The sequence below is a fragment of the Octopus bimaculoides genome, chromosome 10 (genome assembly GCF_046866305.1).
Source record: "Octopus bimaculoides isolate indiv1 chromosome 10, ASM4686630v1, whole genome shotgun sequence".
NCBI classification, from domain to species: Eukaryota; Metazoa; Mollusca; class Cephalopoda; order Octopoda; family Octopodidae; genus Octopus; species Octopus bimaculoides.
Genome location: NC_142937.1, coordinates 56,019,479 through 56,036,580, shown reverse-complemented (window position 1 = coordinate 56,036,580; position 17,102 = coordinate 56,019,479). Strand labels below are relative to the sequence as shown.

Genomic DNA, 17,102 nt, shown 5'->3' with positions numbered 1-17,102 from the left:
TCCGAAATGTTGAGTAAAAGTAGCAAACACATACATCACTTCCATTATTTATTACACCCCCAACCATTGGCCCATGATCCATTTTTTTTTCTATAGCTATGGGGAAGCATCACTTTCTTTGCTTCATGTAGAAGGAACATATTTCACTTGAAGGTCTATCGACTGTTCACACCTTCTGCACTGAAGGTTCAGTATTTTGTGTCTGGTGATATGATGATATCATCAGCCATAGTGGACTAAACTGCTAAAGAAACTGCAACATCTGCACAGATATCTAGATAGTAAGAAGGTGTGGTCACTGTTTCTGAGGCACATTTCCCCTGATACTCATGAAGAGATGACCAAGATTAGGTGTCTGGCCCCTAGAATGTTCTCAAACATTCACAGTTCTCTACAAGTTGATCAATGGGAGTCAATGGTATGTCAAACATTTTATATTCTATAAAGACTTAGTGTAACTAACTAAGCCTATCAACTTAAAAACATTTTGTTTTGTGTTTAAATTAGAGACATCTATTATTATTAAAGGGCTATTGATTGTCAGAATCATTGCAACTTGAGAAAAATACCTTTAGATATTTATTAACATCTCTTCACATTCTGAGTTCAAATCTGACTAAGGTGAACTTTGTCCTTCATCCTTTCAAGTTGATAAAATGAAGTACCAGTCAAGTACTGGAATCAAAATAATCAACTATACCCTCCCATTGAATGTATATACTTGTGTCTCTTTTAAAATCAATATTGTTAGAGTGGTGGTTAACAGAGTTGGTAAAGATACTTTGTGGTATTTAAATATATTCCCTTCAGCCAAAGTCAACATTGCATTTCGTCCTTCAAGAATTAATAAATAAAGTACCAGTGAAGTACTGAGATCAATAAAATCAATTTACTCTCCTCTGAAATATTGTACATTTGTGTTTTTGTGTTTATGTTAAAACTATTGTTGTTGTTATTACTATTATTATTATTATCATAATTATTTTACTTCTCAGAGCTCTTGGTCTTACTTGCTCTGGTTGATTCTGTGAGAGTGGACAGCAGCCTGTTGTCAGAGGTCTCACTGGGTCTGTTTCTGCAAATCATAACCTTTGGCACATAAATGTTAACTTATCATCGAAGACTCTCAACGCCCAAACATCAATCTCAAAATCCTAGCTGTCCCCAACACAACAGATTTTTGGGCCTGCTCTGACCTCATGTCAATTCCAATTTCTCTGACATATTTCTCAAACGTTGTTGTTAGTGCTCTGAGTACCCCAACAACTACTAACAGTTACACTCCTCATTGCTCACATTCTTGCAATTTTATCTTATTTTTTTACTTTTGCTTATTTTGCCTATTCACATCTATCATTCTGTCAGATTGGATGGTGAAGTTGCAGAGGAGTGAGATGTGATCATTTTCAAGCACTGGAAGTGGTTTGTGTTCCCACTGGTTTTTATCATGGGGCAGGTCCAGGTTTTTACAAATTACCCAATGAATATATTGTGCTGCTTTATCATGCCTGTTGAGATACTCTGTAGGCACAAGAAGACTGCACATGGAGACAACATGATCAATGGTTTCATTTTGTTGTTGACATACACAACATGTTGGTCTACTGCCATTCTTTAATATCTTGGCCTGGTAGTTCCTTGTGGGTAGGCATTGATTTTGGGTTGCTGTGATAAACCCTTCTGTTTCTAATTTTAAGTCAGAAGACACTAACCATTGATGAGTAATGGCTTTGTCAACATCGGCGCTATTAGCTCTCTTTGGGTATTGCGATTGAGAGGTTTTTCTTGCCATTTATCAGTCAGAATATCTAAGGCAGCAGTTTTAGCACGGGTTTTCATACGCTTACTTTTTCTGTGCTTGTTTCTTGTACGTCTAATTCTGGAATTTGCTGTATTTGGAATTCACTTAGATATTCCTTTGCTTGTTTTGTTACTTTCTTGTTTTCATTCTTTAAGACAAGTTTTAACATCCAGTCATCAGAGATTTTCAGGTAGTTGTTTAGGCCAATTGTGGCAATCTTCATCGTTAATTCCAGTTAAGTTCATCGCCACCCTCTTTTCTTGGCAGGTAAAGTCATTTTATTATTATTATTATTATTATTATTATTATTATTATTATTATTATTATTATTATTATTATTATTATTATTATTATTATTATTATAAAGGTGGCAAACTGGCAGAGTTATTAGTGTGCCAGGCAAAATGCTGAGTGGTATTTCATCTGCTGCTACATTCTGAATTAAGATTCCACCGAGGTCTACTTTGCCTTTCATCCATTCAGGGTCGATGAAATAAGTACCAGTTGAGTATTGGGATTAATGTGATTGACTGTCCCCCTTCCCACAAAATCCAGGCCTTTGCCTATAGTAGAAAGATTTATTATTATTATTATTATTATTATTATTATTATTATTATTATTATTATTATTATTATTATTATTATTATTATCATTATTATTAAGGTGGTGAACTGGCAGAATCATTAGCACACTGAACAAAATGCTTAGAAGCATTTTGTCTCTGTCTTCACATTCTGAGTCCAAATTCTGCCGCAGTCAACTTTGCCTTTCATCCTCTCGGGGTCAATAAAATAAGTACCAGTTGAAAACTGGGGTTAATTTAATCAACTTACCCCTCTCCTACATTTGTTGGCCTTGTGCCAAAATTTGAAACCGTTATTATTGTTGTTGTTGTTGATGATGATAATGATAATGTTATTATAACTTTCAGATTACAAAATATTTATTCTCTGAATTTAACTGAGCTGCTGCAGGGTCGTATTGCCAACACTCAAACAGAACCAATGACAGCTAATGATGTTCTAAAGTTAATTGAAATAGCTAATGAGCACGATATGGTTTATGAAGAAATATTATGGCTTTTGGCACTGGATGAACTTTACAGAAAGTCAAAAATTGAGAAAGGAACTGTAGAACAGAACCAAATATATCGAACCATTGCCAGTGCTTATTCAATGGTAAATAAATAGAAGCTTTGTTCATTCCAGCATATTTTAGAAATATTTGCTACACTGTGAGGATATAAATGGGGACACTGACTACATGTATGTATGTATGTATGTATGTATGTGTGTGTGTATGTATATATGTATGTATGTATGTTTTTTCCTGCTTTTTCTAAAAAAAAGTGCTTCAAAGATACACTCAAAGCCTCACTTAAGTGCTTTCAGCTCAGCCAAGACTCCTGGAAAATGTAGGCACAGGTCTGCCCTGCCTGTTGTAGCTGCACCAATAGAGGTGCCACCTCCTACGAACAGAACAGGGTTGCAGGAGCACAAAGAAAACATGAGCTGCACAAGTCCAGATGCAACTCATTGCTTTCATTCCCAGCAAACCACCAGTGCCAGATCTGCAACAGAACTTTACAAGCAAACATTGGCCTGATCAGCCATGGCTGGATGCACCATGTGATGTCCTGGTCATCATTGACAATGATGGATGAACATTATGTATGTATGTATGTATGTATGTATGTACGTATGTGTGAGTGTACATGTGTGAGTGTACATAGGTGTGTGTGTGTGTGTGTGTCTGAATGTGTCTGTGTGTGTACTTGTATGTGTGACTGTGCATACTCTTGCCTTGACATCATGTAATGGTTCTAAACAAGCATCATCATCATCATACAAGCAATATTCGTTGTTTCCAGTCTTCTGTAAAAAACATGTCTGGTCATAAGGAAATATTACCTTGCTTGGAAACAGGTGAAAATTAGTGACAAGAAGGGTATTCAGCTGTAGAAAATCTGCCTCAATAAACTCTGTCTGATGCATATGAGCATGGAAAATTGAATGTGGATGTTAAATGATAATTATGAAAATGAGAATATTCATTTTGATGATGATGATAATGATGATGATGATGATAATGATGATGATGATGATGATAATGATGATGATGATAATGATGATGATGATGATAATGATGATGATGATGATGATGATGATCAGGATGATAATGATATTAGACATAAAACAGTGGATTAGAATTTCAAAAAATTACTATTTCTTTTTTCTTATTGTATTTCTAGTATGGAATGCCATGGGTTTCACTGGATTACATTGAGAAGTGTCTGAAAATAAGTAAGTTGTTAGTTTTAATATCTGTTTGTAGTAAACACATCAGTTGTAGTGTGCAAGAGTGAAGATTGTGCTTGTATAGCCATGTGATGCATATGGACAAAGACAACTGCATAAAGAAGTGCCAATCTCTAATTGTGGAGGGAACCTGTGAAAGGGGTAGACTCAGGAAGATGTGTAATGAAGTCGAGAAAAGATCTTCAGACATTAGGCTTCACAAAGATGACAAGAGACCAAGAGTTCTGGCAATTTACTGTGCTTGATAAGACTTGGCAAGCTAAGTAAAATTGTAGCCATCCATACATACAAGCATGTCCTTTGTGGCCATGCTCACCACATCCACTCTCAGCCAAGAGGTCCTTGTCTTATGAGCTTGTGGGTGGTGGTGCCACATGAAAAGTACCCATGCCAGCGTCACATGAAGAGCACCCATGCTGGTGCCATGTAAACACTCATGTGCTGGAGCCATGTGAAAGCACCCATGCTAGTGCCTTGTAAGAGGCACCCAGTACACTCCATAAAGTGGTTGGTGTTAGGAAGGGAATCCAGCCATAGAAATCATGCCAAAACAGACAATTGGAGCCTGGGCAGCTCTCCAGCTGGCTAGCTCCTTGTTAAACTCTCCAGCCTATGACAGCATGGAAAATGGACATTACATGATGATGATGAAGATAGTATCATATGTATATAATGTGTGTGTGTGTGTGTGTTTCTACATGTATGTATACATACATACATATATATATATATATATATATATATATATATATATATATATATATATACACACACACATACACATAAGACATGTAAAAATTGGTATATAAATAAATTCTATATTTGTATGTTGTCGTCATCGTCATCATTATCATCATCATTTAATGTCCATTTTCCATGCTGGTATGGATTAGATGGTTTGACCAGAGCTGGAAAGGCCAGGAGCTGCATCAGGCTCCAGGGTCTGTTTTGCTATGGTTTCTAAAGCTGGACGTCCTTCCTAATGCCAGTTACTCCTCTCAGTGTACTGGCTGCTTTTTATGTGACACCAGCACCAGTGCTTTTAACATGGCACCAGCACAAGTGTTTTTTATGAGGCACGAGCACCGGTATCAATTCTCCTGTGGTGGATGGATCTTCTCAAGTACAGCAATGAACCAGATATCTCAGTCCTTAATTATCTTCTTTGTAAAGCTCAGTATCTTGAAATAGACCTTTAGTACTTTGTTCCAGGTCTTCCTTGGTCTCCCTCTTCCACTTTAAGTGATCAGCATTTCTGTATGCAACTGTCTACATCCATATGCACCACATGACCAAACCAGTGCAATCTTTTCTTTTACACACTGCATCTAATTCCTCTCATGCCTGACTTTTTCTTCAATACACTAGTGATCTGTCACACATGTACACTGACATTGCACATCCAGTGAAGTATAGTAGCTTTATCCTCTCTAACCTTCACATATTTTCTGTATTCAAGGCCCACATCTTACTACCTTGTAGTATTGCATCACAGAATCTTCCTATCACTCAGACAGAGAGACCTTTGGTTGCCAATAGAGGTAAAAGCTCTCTGAATTTTCTCCATTCTATTCTTATTCTAGCAATTACACTTTCCATGCACTCCTCTACCGCTAATTAGGTTCCCTAGGTAGCAGAAATTGTCCACTACCTCCAAAGAGCCTCCAGGGAATTTGAGAAAATCAATTTCCCAAGTATCTGTAGCTTTTACTGCTACTGTGCATCTTCCACATACGAACACTACTTTCTCTGATAACCTTCCTATTATTCCACTGCACTTCTTATGTGCCTTTAGCTTGCACTGGGTATTCCATATGGAATTCCTAAACCTTTTCTACATACTGAGCAGAGCCACATACCTGTCTGTTTTCTTGCTGTTTTCTTATTAAGTTAATCTTAAGGCCCTTATATTCCAGGTTTTTCTTTCACACCTGGAATTTCTTTTCTACTTCTGTGATAGAATTCACTATAAGAGCAAGATCATCAGCATATAACAGTTCTTGGGAATAGCCAGTCTTAAATTTCTGTTATGGCTTGGAGGATGATGATGAATAGGAGGGGACTGAGAACTAAATCCTGACGAATGCCCACCTCTACACTAAATTCATCGCTATACTCATGATTAACTCTCACCCTACTGACAGAACCTCTGCACATGGCTTGTATGACTTTCACAAGCCTTTCATCTACCCCTAACTTCCTCAGATCCCACCATATCACACAGTGGGGTACACTGTCAAATGCTTTCTCTAAGTCAACCAATACCAAGTACAATGATTTATTCTTGGCTAAAGTATAATAGTTTATTCTTGGCCAAAGTACAATGGTTTATGCATATATAGATATCGTATTTATGAGTGTGTGTGTGTGTGTGTGTGTGTGTGTGTGTGTGTGTGTGTGTGTGTGTGTGTTATATCAAATGTGCTACAGGTGTCATGTAATTACTTCTCAACTTCAGGAATTCACTTTTTGCAAAGTCAGTGTCAAAGATGACGTCTACAGCAATGAGTAATGGTTCCTTTATCTATATGATGTTCCTCTGTAAAGCCTTGCTTTCTCAAAACTATTTTGTCCTTGAAGTGTTGAGTATTGGCCAGTATTGGCCTTCAGGCACTCAACCTTATATTTGAAGAAACTGATCAAGCCTGGGAAATATATTTACCTCTGAGAGATTTCAGTGCCAGTTTGTGATTAAAAAAACTGAATGTTTCTTTATTTTTCCTTGCTTTCGACAAGGAGAGAGAGAAAATATTGAACAAATGAAAACTGTCACAAAAAGCTGCACACTTTATAAAGTTGAGCATTTTTTAATGCTAAGACTATTCCTCTCACAAATGTGATGTGATTCCATGTTCAACTGATCACCTACCATACTTAGTTGCTATCACAAATTTAGAGTATGTTTAAATTATCATTAGTCTCAGGGTAGCCATTAAATTATATAGTTTTCATTATTTTTCCTTCATTAAATGCATGAAGTTTACATATTTTTGTTTTGCAGTAGTAATTAGTGCTTGTTTAAAATAAATTTGCATCAAATATTAAAAAATATCTGTTTATAGCTTTATAAATATCTGTTGTTACTAAGGAAAAAGTACAGATAAACAAAGAGGTTGACATAAAAATTTGACAAAAACATCTCTCTGCTATAAAAATCTTTCTTTCAGTCAAATACTTTAATGAATGGTTGTTCGGAGTCTCATAAACATTTTCTGTGACAGAGGCACCACAGAAGATTTCATCTGGTGCACTGGTTCTCAATTAATTCTTTTCTTTTATCTTTTACTTGTTTCAGTCATTAGACTGCAGCCATGCTGGGGCAACACCTTAAAGAGATTTTAGTCAAACAAATCACCCCCAGTACTTTTTTTAAGCCTGGTACTTATTCTATCAGTCTCTTTTGCTGAACTACTAAGTTACAGGGATGTAAACAAACCAACACCAGTTGTCTAGTGTGGTGGGAGGGACAAAACACAGGCACAAAGATTCACACACACAAGTATATACATATATTATATATATATATATATATATATATATATATATATATATATATATATATATATATATAATCATCATTGATTAACATCCGTTTTCCATGCTGGCATGAGTTGAATGGTTTGACTGAGGTCTGGAGAGCCAGCGGTTGCACCAGGCTCCAAGCTGGTCTGGCAGAGTTTCTACAGATGGATGCCCTTCCTAACGCCAACCACTCCGAGAGTGTACTGGGTGCTTTTTACATTCCACCGGCACAGGAGCCAGTGAGTCGGGCCTGGCAGCAATCACATTCGGATGGTGCTCGGATGGTACCTTTGACATGCCATTGGCATGGGAGCCAGCCAGAGGGCACTGGCCCCAGCTACGACAATGGTTTTACTTGACTCGACAGGTCTTCTCAAGCATATCATATTGCCCAATGCATTAGGAGTATTTTTAACAGGGCTGGATGTCTCACTTTAGTTGCCATCTCACTTTAGTTGCCCGGTCTTCTCAATCACAGTATATCTCCAAAGGTCCCAGTCTCCTGTCGTTGCTTCTATGAAGCCCAATGTTCAAAGGTCATGCTTCACCAGCTCACCCCATGTCTTCCTGGGTCTACCTCTTCTACAAGTTCCTTCTACAGTTAGGGAGTGGCACTTCTTCACACAGTTGTCCTCCTTTATACATAACACATGACCATACCAGCGCAGTCTTCTCTCTTGCACACCACATTTGATGCTTCTTATACCCAACTTTTCTCTCGGGGCACTTATACTCTGTCATGTATGCACACTGATATTACACATCCATAGCCATATTTCACTGCTGTGTAGCATGGCAGTTCGCACACGTGCATCATACAGTCTACCTTTCACCCTGAGCGAGAGGCCTTTAGTTGCCAGCAGAGGTAGGAGCTCCCTGAACTTTTCCCAGGCTATTCTTACTCTAGTCACTACACTCTCGGAACAACCACTCCCACAACAGACTTAGTCGCCTAGGTAGCAGAAGCTATTAACTACTTCTAGTTTCTTCCTCTGGCATGTGATGGAATCTTTGTCTCCAATTCTGGCAGTGACTCGGCTATTAGAGCAAGGTCATCAGCATAGAAGAGCTCCCAGGAACAGCCTGTCTTGAATTCCTCTGTTATTGCCTGCAGGACTATAATGAATAAGAGGGGGCTGAGGACTGATCCCTGGTGAACTCCTACTTCTACTCGGAATTCTTCACTATACCTATTGGCAACCCTCATCTTACTGACAGCGTCCCTGTGCAGAGCTTGTACAGCCCTTACAAGCTACTTGTCTATTCTCAGTTTCCGCATTGACCACCAGATAAGGGATCAGAGAACCCTGTCAAAGGCTTTCTCCATGTCAACAAAAGCCAAGTACAAAGGTTTATCTTTGCCTCACCGGAAGTATAGCATCAGTGGTGCTTCTGCCTGGCACAAAACTGAACTGCATCTCATCTAGGCTAACTCTATCCCTAATTAGTTGGGCTATGACCCTCTCTGTAATTTCCATCACCTGATCCAATAATTTGACACCCCTGTAGTTATTCCTATCTAAAGCATCACCTTTCTCCTTGTAGCAGCTGACTATGGTACTGCTACACCAGTCATTGGGTATGACTCCTTCATGAACTACCTGATTTACGATGTGGGTAACAAGCATCCAATATTAAGCATCCCATATTAAGCATCCCATATTAAGCATCCCAGCAGTGGTTCCTGATGCACCAGGTGCTTTCCCTGTCTTGATATCCTTAATTGCTTTATCTACTGTCAATTTGGATAGCTCAATTGGGTCAACCTTTGGCAGACTCTCCTCCTCCCATTTATTCTCCACATTCAGCAACCTTTCATAATGGCTTCTCCAAGCCTCTTTCTTTGCAGAATCATTAAACGCAAGGGTACATTCATCCATGTGGACACATTTCTCTCCTATGACATCACAATTTTCTCTCACACACTGTCTTGCAATCCGAAAGACTTCGGTTCTCTGGTCCTCCCGTCGCTGAACATTGGCAAACTTCTTTTCTGCTACTCCCTTGGCTATATATACCTGTCTCTTAGCTTCCCTTTTAGTTATCTGACACATTCTCCTGCTGCCCCCGCTCTTCTAGGCATATATATATATATATATATATATATATATATATATATATATATATATATATATATATATATATATATATATATGTATGTGTATATTTACGATGGGCTTCTTTCAGTTTCTCTCTACCAAATCCACTCACAAAGCTTTGGTTGACATGAGGTTAACGTAGAAGACACTTGCCTAAGGTACCCTGCAGTGGGACTGAGCATGGAACCATATTGTTGGGATGCAAGCTACTTACCACACAGCCATGCCTGTGTCTATTTAATTAGTACTTAAGTATCTAGATAATTTTGTATTTCAACATGCATAATAATCTATAGTACTTCTATAATAATTGAATCATTAACTTGTTAAATTAATTAATGAAACAACTAGGTTTACAAATATTTGAAAGGAGGCACTGAACAAAGAAGTTTAAGAACCTCTTCACCAGATTAAGTCTTCAGTGATACTTCCATCACACCACAAAATGTTCATTAGACACATGACCACTCACATACAGAGGTTGATGGAAAGGGATTATTGTAACAGAAATATTCATTGTCAAATTTTTACGTCAATCTCTTCAAACCCCACTCCACTCTTCCACTTGTTTACCTGTATTTTTCCTTTAATGGCCCATTGTAATAAATATTTATAAAGTTTGATCATTCTCATTCAGAAACAAATGACAAAGGTTGTCAAAGAGAAAAGACATTTTTGCAAAAGAAGTTGAAAAGTATTCCTGGGAGCAAAAGAACTAAAATATTTGAAAAACCCATCAATTCCACCAGCAGCCAATATCAAGCGTTATGTCGAGGGGAAGACCTATTGGTAATTTTCTTCATTTTGTTTTCTCCAATTAGCCTTGTTTATAATCTGTAGCTGTTGTTATTGTTAGTTTTCAACTATTATTTGGAGTAACTCTACATTAAGGAGTGAAATGTACAATTTCCCGTAATTCAGACCACCTCCTAGTCCCAGCAGACAAAATGGAAAAGGCATGGCCTCAGAGGATGGCAAAGAAGTGTTGGATCAGCCACTCTAAACCATGGGGCTTGCACTTGCAGATTGCAATCTCCGCCCTCATAGCAGTGAACAGGGGTGTGGTCTGGGGGCCGAGAACAGTGGAAGTCTCCATTACCACAGGCTCGACCATAAATCTGTCAGAGAGTGACTAATACTTTGATAAAGTCATTATTGTAGTTTAGATCCTGTTTAGAACCATGGCACATTGGTAACTAATCAAGTGACTGGGTGTGATTCACATATCCATTGTTCTAGACATTCATCACCCCCCCCCCCCGACTGATAGAGGACCATATTGTACTCTTCATAGGGTGGTTCATTGTATGGTGTACAGAATAGTGGGCTGAGAAAATTACTTTTATACAGGTGTAGGCGTTGGCTGTGTAGAAAAAAGCAGTTTGGACTGACTAGAAGCAATAATTATTGTTGTTGCTGTTGTTGTTGTTGTTGTTGTCATTTAACCCCAGGTCAACCCTCATTGAACAGATCTTTAATGAAAGGCATTCCTTGTACTCATTCTATAGCTATGGAACCACATGCCATCCATTTCTCTCTATCCTGCTGCTCTTCACCCTCATCTACTGTCAATCAGTATTTCCTCTTCAACTTATCTTTTATCTATCACTTGTTTCAGTCATTAGACTGCAGCCATGCTGGGGCACAGCCTTGAAGAATTTTTATCAAATGAATCAACTCTAGTACTTATTATTATTGTATTAAGCCTGGTACTTAGTCTATCGATATCTTTTACTGAACTACTAAGTTATGAGGATGTAAACACACCAACACCAGTTGTCAAGTGGTGGTGGACAAACACAAACACAAAGACACACACACACTTATATGATGGGCTTCTTTCAGTTTCCGTCCCCCAAATCTACTTACAAGGTTTTGGTCAGCCTGTGGCAATAGCAGAAGACACTTGCTCAAGGTGCCATACAGAGAGACTGAACCCAGAACCATGTGGCTGTTAAGCAAACTTCTTACTTCACAGCCATGCCTGCACCTACATGTATCATTGATCACTCCCCACCACCACCCACCACCATTCATTGTGTTTACCTCAAGACCCTTCCCATTATCTTTGCCCTCTACATTCCATCCAACTCATATTTTATCATGGATATCCTGCCACCTCAACACTTGTTTATCATTCTGTATACTTGAACCCTCCCCGTCCCTAACTCTTACTATTCCTCACTCACTCCATACACTTATAACATGTATGATGTAACATAGAGATATACAAGTAAGGTGTGACGTGGAGATGGGACCATTTAGAAAAGGCTGAGTATGACAAGTTAATAATTTCTGGATGTAGAATGAATTGACCAAAAATAGTCTATAATTATTACAGGTTTTATTCAATTGTTATGTAATGACACAACTGTAACGAGTCGGAAGTAAACACAGAGAATCTATTGTCCAGTAGTCTGTCATTAAATGTGTGGAAGGAGAAAGGTAAATGCTGCAAGGCTTGTACAAAAGAAAATGTGTGTGTGTGTGTGTGTGTGTGTGCGTGTGTGTGTGTGTGGGTGTGGGTGTGTGTGTGTGTGTGTGTGTGTGTAATTTGTCATTTGTTTCCTTATAATGTTGAATTCATAAACGATAATTTTTTGGTTCTCAATAATTACAGTCAAGTTCTAGAAGAGCCCAACTGAAATGTATCTGGCGACCAACAGAGAATCATTATTCCAGAGTAAAAGAGGAGATCATGAGTTATAAGCCCAAAATTGTTGTCTTCCATGATGTCATTACAGATGAAGAAATCCAATACATCCTGGAAGAATCTCAGCAAAAGGTAAAGAATTTTGGCTTAATCTTCTCTTATGTCCTTTCTTTCTTGTTTTCTTTCTTTCCTTCCTTCTTTCCTTTTTCTTCTCTTCTTTCTTTCTTTCCTTCCTTTTTCTTCTTTCTCTTCCTTCTTTCTTTCTTTTTTCTTCTCTTCTTTCTTTCTTTCTTTCTTTCTCACATATGCACACACACACACACACACATGCACACACCCATGCATGCACACGCATGCACGCACGCACGCACACATACACACACGTGCACACCAATAAAAATGGTATGAGGAAGCCCTGACAAAGATGAAGATGAGACAAGATGTGTGTTCTGTCAATGAAAAGAAAGCACAAGGAAGTGTCTGGGTAGTCTTTAAGACCAAGAATAAGGCTAGAAGCCAGGAAGAAGTTTCACATAATAAGCAGGCATTTGGATCTCTAAACACCTGCTCACAGTTTGGTGCTGCAGTACATAAGGAATAAGAATACAAGGGTCAGGGCTTGAAATATTTGTAGTGATGTCAACCTGCTACTTATCATCACCTTTACTGAGGTACTTATGTGGAGATGGCCTGTGACAGTATGTGGTTTGCCAGAGTTTGTTAAAGGATTCCAGGTTTTGATGAATCCTGATGACCCCTGAAGATCATAAAGCAATCCCAGAGCTGAACAATACTGAAGTAGTGGAGTGGAGAAGAGGTGGAGCAATCACAGTAGTGATGTAGGGCAGAAAGTTCATTTGCTACATGAGTGGAATTAAAGGCTACCTGAGGACCTTCAACCCAGGAGTCAACAAAAATCAAGGTTGACAGAAAGCAACAGAAACAACAGCAACAACAGCAACACCAATAACATACATCACAAATCGAAATGAATGCAGTTGCTGTTTCTTGAGCACCAACAAACATAAACAGAGTAAAGGCAAATGAATTCCTTTTCTCCTCAGTGCCACCAGCACCAAGGGGTCAATGCTGAGGTAGAATACTTAGAAGCCAAGAAGTTTCCTCCACCACAGGACAGACCAGAGACTATGAGCTGTAGTACCACTCCATTATCTTGTGGCACTAGGTAGGAGATAGAGACAAGAGAAATGTGGGGATGGTGGGGAAGTGTCAGGACCAGCAACAAAAAAATGCAGGGCAGATTAAAAGTAGGCCCAGAGGTTAAGTCCTTCATGAGGAGATATTCATTTTCCAAGATTGCTTGAGATTCAGTTCTCTGAAGCATCAATAATAACCTGGTGAATCTGGTGAATAACTCAAAGGAAGACAAAAGAAATATAGGGTTGACTGAAGAAGAGATGGCATTTGAAGTTATTGAAAACCTAGATTGGCGGTTCTCAACTGGGATCCATATGGCCCTAGGGAGTCCATATAAGATTTTGTTGTTAAAATTTATGTACAATAAAACTGGTTTAATTTCAATGATACATAAAATAATTTAACAATATTTTTACACAGTTCCTAATAATATTTAATCATAAAGATATAAGAGGAGTTTTTAGATAACAAATAGCTATAAGGGTGCTTGCTCCCTTAGTAAAATAGAAATCAAAGGAGTCCACTGGCAAAAAATGATTGATAACCACTGACCTAGATGATAGATTATTGGGAGAGGTGAACCAATAGTTTATAAATAGCAAAAGTCAACAGCTAAAGTTCATCTTTCAAAAGGATGTAGGATTCTTTTTCAACATGGCCAACACTGAAGATGGTTGGAATGGTGGGGTTACATTAATTCTCACCAGGATGTCGTTTCTCACATCTTTGTTGGAGAGTTGTCTTTAATTGTTTTATTTTTGTACAAAATGTTTAATATATTGTATTATGTATTTTACTCACACCTGGTTGATTATTATTATTTTTCTTGGTGTTGTTGTTGTTGTTATCATTAAGTTTGATGGACTGGTGTGATCTTCAGAGCTTCCAACAAACTGCTTTGTGGTATTTCTTCTGGTTCTTTAAATTCTGAATTCAAATTCCATTGTGATCAAATTTTTCTTTCATCCTTGTGGTGGAGGCAATTAAATAAAGCACCAATTATACTTAGGGAGGAAGGTGGGGTGAATGGTATCAGCTAACTCTTACTCCAAATTTCAGGCCGTGTGCCTATACTAGAATCTATTATTATTATGAGTTTTTCCTTCAATTTTGTTTTCATTTTTTGATGAGTGTCTTCTCAATACCGAGGACAAAGAAACTCACTGTATATATTGATAGGCCATTAAAATAAATACATCAGACTGTTTGTTTACAAAATCAAATGAAGTTATGTGGGAAAGAAATTATATACATGGATGGTAATCATTCTCACAACAACAATGCTGTTCTTAGTATGTGTGATGTACCAGTTAAAACAATCTTTTGCATTCCTTGCATGAATGGTAAGCCAAAGATCATTCTTAAATCATTTTTAGTTCCTCTTTTTATCATTCCAAGTGCTCCTACAATCACTGGTATGGTAACCACCTTGAGATACCACATTTTGTCGATTTCAATGAGCAAATCTTTAGACTTTCTGAGTTTATCAAATTCTTTTGTTGAGATATTATGATTACAAGGTATGCTCATGTCGATTAATAAACAGACTTAGTTGTTTTAATCTTTCACAGCAATATCCAGTTTATTAACTTTGATGGTTTTGTCTCTATGTACTGGAACGTCCCAAAGAAACATTACATTTTCTCCTTCAGTCACAACATCAGGGTGATGCTTATACCATTTGTCATCACTTTTGATTTTATAATAACAGCATATTAACCAACATATTAACAAGTGTAGATATTGGCCACCTCTGTCATGTCTTGATTTATATTCAACTAGTACTAAAACTTTGCATCCAGAGATAAGGTGGCTCACTGTTTTAATCTCATCATTTCAAAATTGATGCTTTAGGTCTACTCCATTTTTCATCACCATTGGCTTGGTAGTTCCAGGTCAATAAGCTTTGAGCAGCTAAAATGAAGCCTTTGCTCTCTGTCTTTAAAATTGAGCTCTGTAACCACTGATGGGTATATTTCAGGTCAGCATCAACTTGTTTGCTACAAGCCACATATTTGTCATGTAGAGGTTTCTGCACCTTCCTATCAGCCAATTATTCATGCACTTTTCCCTTGCTGTTAAATTCATCTTCTTTGCAGCAACAGTTGCTGCACTTTCCTCAAGCTGTCCAGCTTGGGTATCATGCATGGAATCAAGAGCAAATTCTTTGCTCTCCTTCATGAGAGATTATTATTATGGATAAGAATAGCCTGGGCAAATTTCAGAGAGCTCTTACCACTGCTGGTGACAAAGAGCCTCTCGCTCAGAGTAAAAAGCAGACTGTATGACGCATGTGTACGAACTGCCATGCTACATGGTAGTGAAACATGGGCCGTGAATGCTGAGGACATGCATAAGCTCACAAGGAATGAAGCCAGTATGCTCCGATGGATATGTAATGTCAGTGTGCATACTCGACAGAGTGTAAGTACCTTGAGAGAAAAGTTGGACCTAAGAAGCATCAGTGACCGGAAGCTTTGGAAATATGCAGTGCATGAGAAGACCTGGCAAGCAGGAGACCATAATCCGTGGCCTCTGCCAGAAGTGTAGCCAGCTCACTTATTCGTATCTTTACTTCATTGGACACTAAACTCTGCTTGCGAAAACCTGTTGAGGCAAGTGAAATCGAACCAAATTCAATAACTGGCACCCATGCCAACTACTCCTTCATTGGACATTAAACTCTGCTTGCGAAGACCTGTTGGGGCAAGTGAAATCGAAAGTGAAATCATAATTGTACCATATTCAATGATTGGCACCTGTGCCAATAGAGCACTAACAGCACTGTCCGAGCATGATCATTGCCAGAGCAGGTGTCTGGCTTCCGTGCCAGTGGCACGTAAATAGCACCATTTGAACATGATCGTTACCAGCATCACCTTACTGGCACTTGTGCCGGTGGCACGTTAGAAAACATTCAAGTGAGGTCGTTGCCAGTGCCGCTGGACTGGCTCCTGTGCAGGTGGCATGTGAAAAACACCATTTTGAGTGTGGCCATTGCCAGTACCGCCCAACAGGCTCTCATGCCGGTGGCACGTAAAAGCACCCACTACACTCTCGGAGTGGTTGGTATTAGGAAGGGCATCCAGCTGTAGAAACTCTGCCAGATCATATTGGAGCCTGGTACAGTCATCCGGTTCACCAGTCCTCAGTCAAATCGTCCAACCCATACTAGCATGGAAAGCGGACGTTAAACGATTATTATTATTATTATTATTATTATTATTGTAAAAGTGGCAAGCTGGCAGAATCATTAGCAGCAGGGGCAAAATGCTAAGTGGCTTTTCGTCTGTCTTTACCTTCTGAGTTCAGATTCTGCCAAGGTCAACTTTGCTTTCCATCCTTTCGGGGTCAATAAATGAAGTACCAGTGAAGTACTGGGGTCAACATAATTGACTAGTCACCTCGTGCCAAATTTCAGGCCTTGTGCCTTTAGAAGAAAGGATGATTATTTTTATTATTGTAAGGCAGCAAGCTGGCAGAATAGTTTGTACACCAAGCAAATGATTAGCAGCATTTTGTCCATCCTCATGTCCAGAGTTCAAATTCC

The 17,102-nt window shown here is 38.6% G+C and overlaps 1 protein-coding gene across 1 annotated transcript in view; it reads left to right on the top strand.

Moving 5' to 3' along the window:
- LOC106881238 (prolyl 4-hydroxylase subunit alpha-1) overlaps positions 1-17,102 on the top strand; it is a 45,552-nt gene that overhangs the window by 12,626 nt on the left and 15,824 nt on the right. The window contains exons 4-7 of the mRNA XM_014931548.3: positions 2,734-2,980; positions 4,054-4,105; positions 10,379-10,530; positions 12,362-12,526. Coding sequence (XP_014787034.1) covers positions 2,734-2,980; positions 4,054-4,105; positions 10,379-10,530; positions 12,362-12,526 — 616 coding nt within the window. The remainder of the gene's footprint in view (positions 1-2,733; positions 2,981-4,053; positions 4,106-10,378; positions 10,531-12,361; positions 12,527-17,102) is intronic.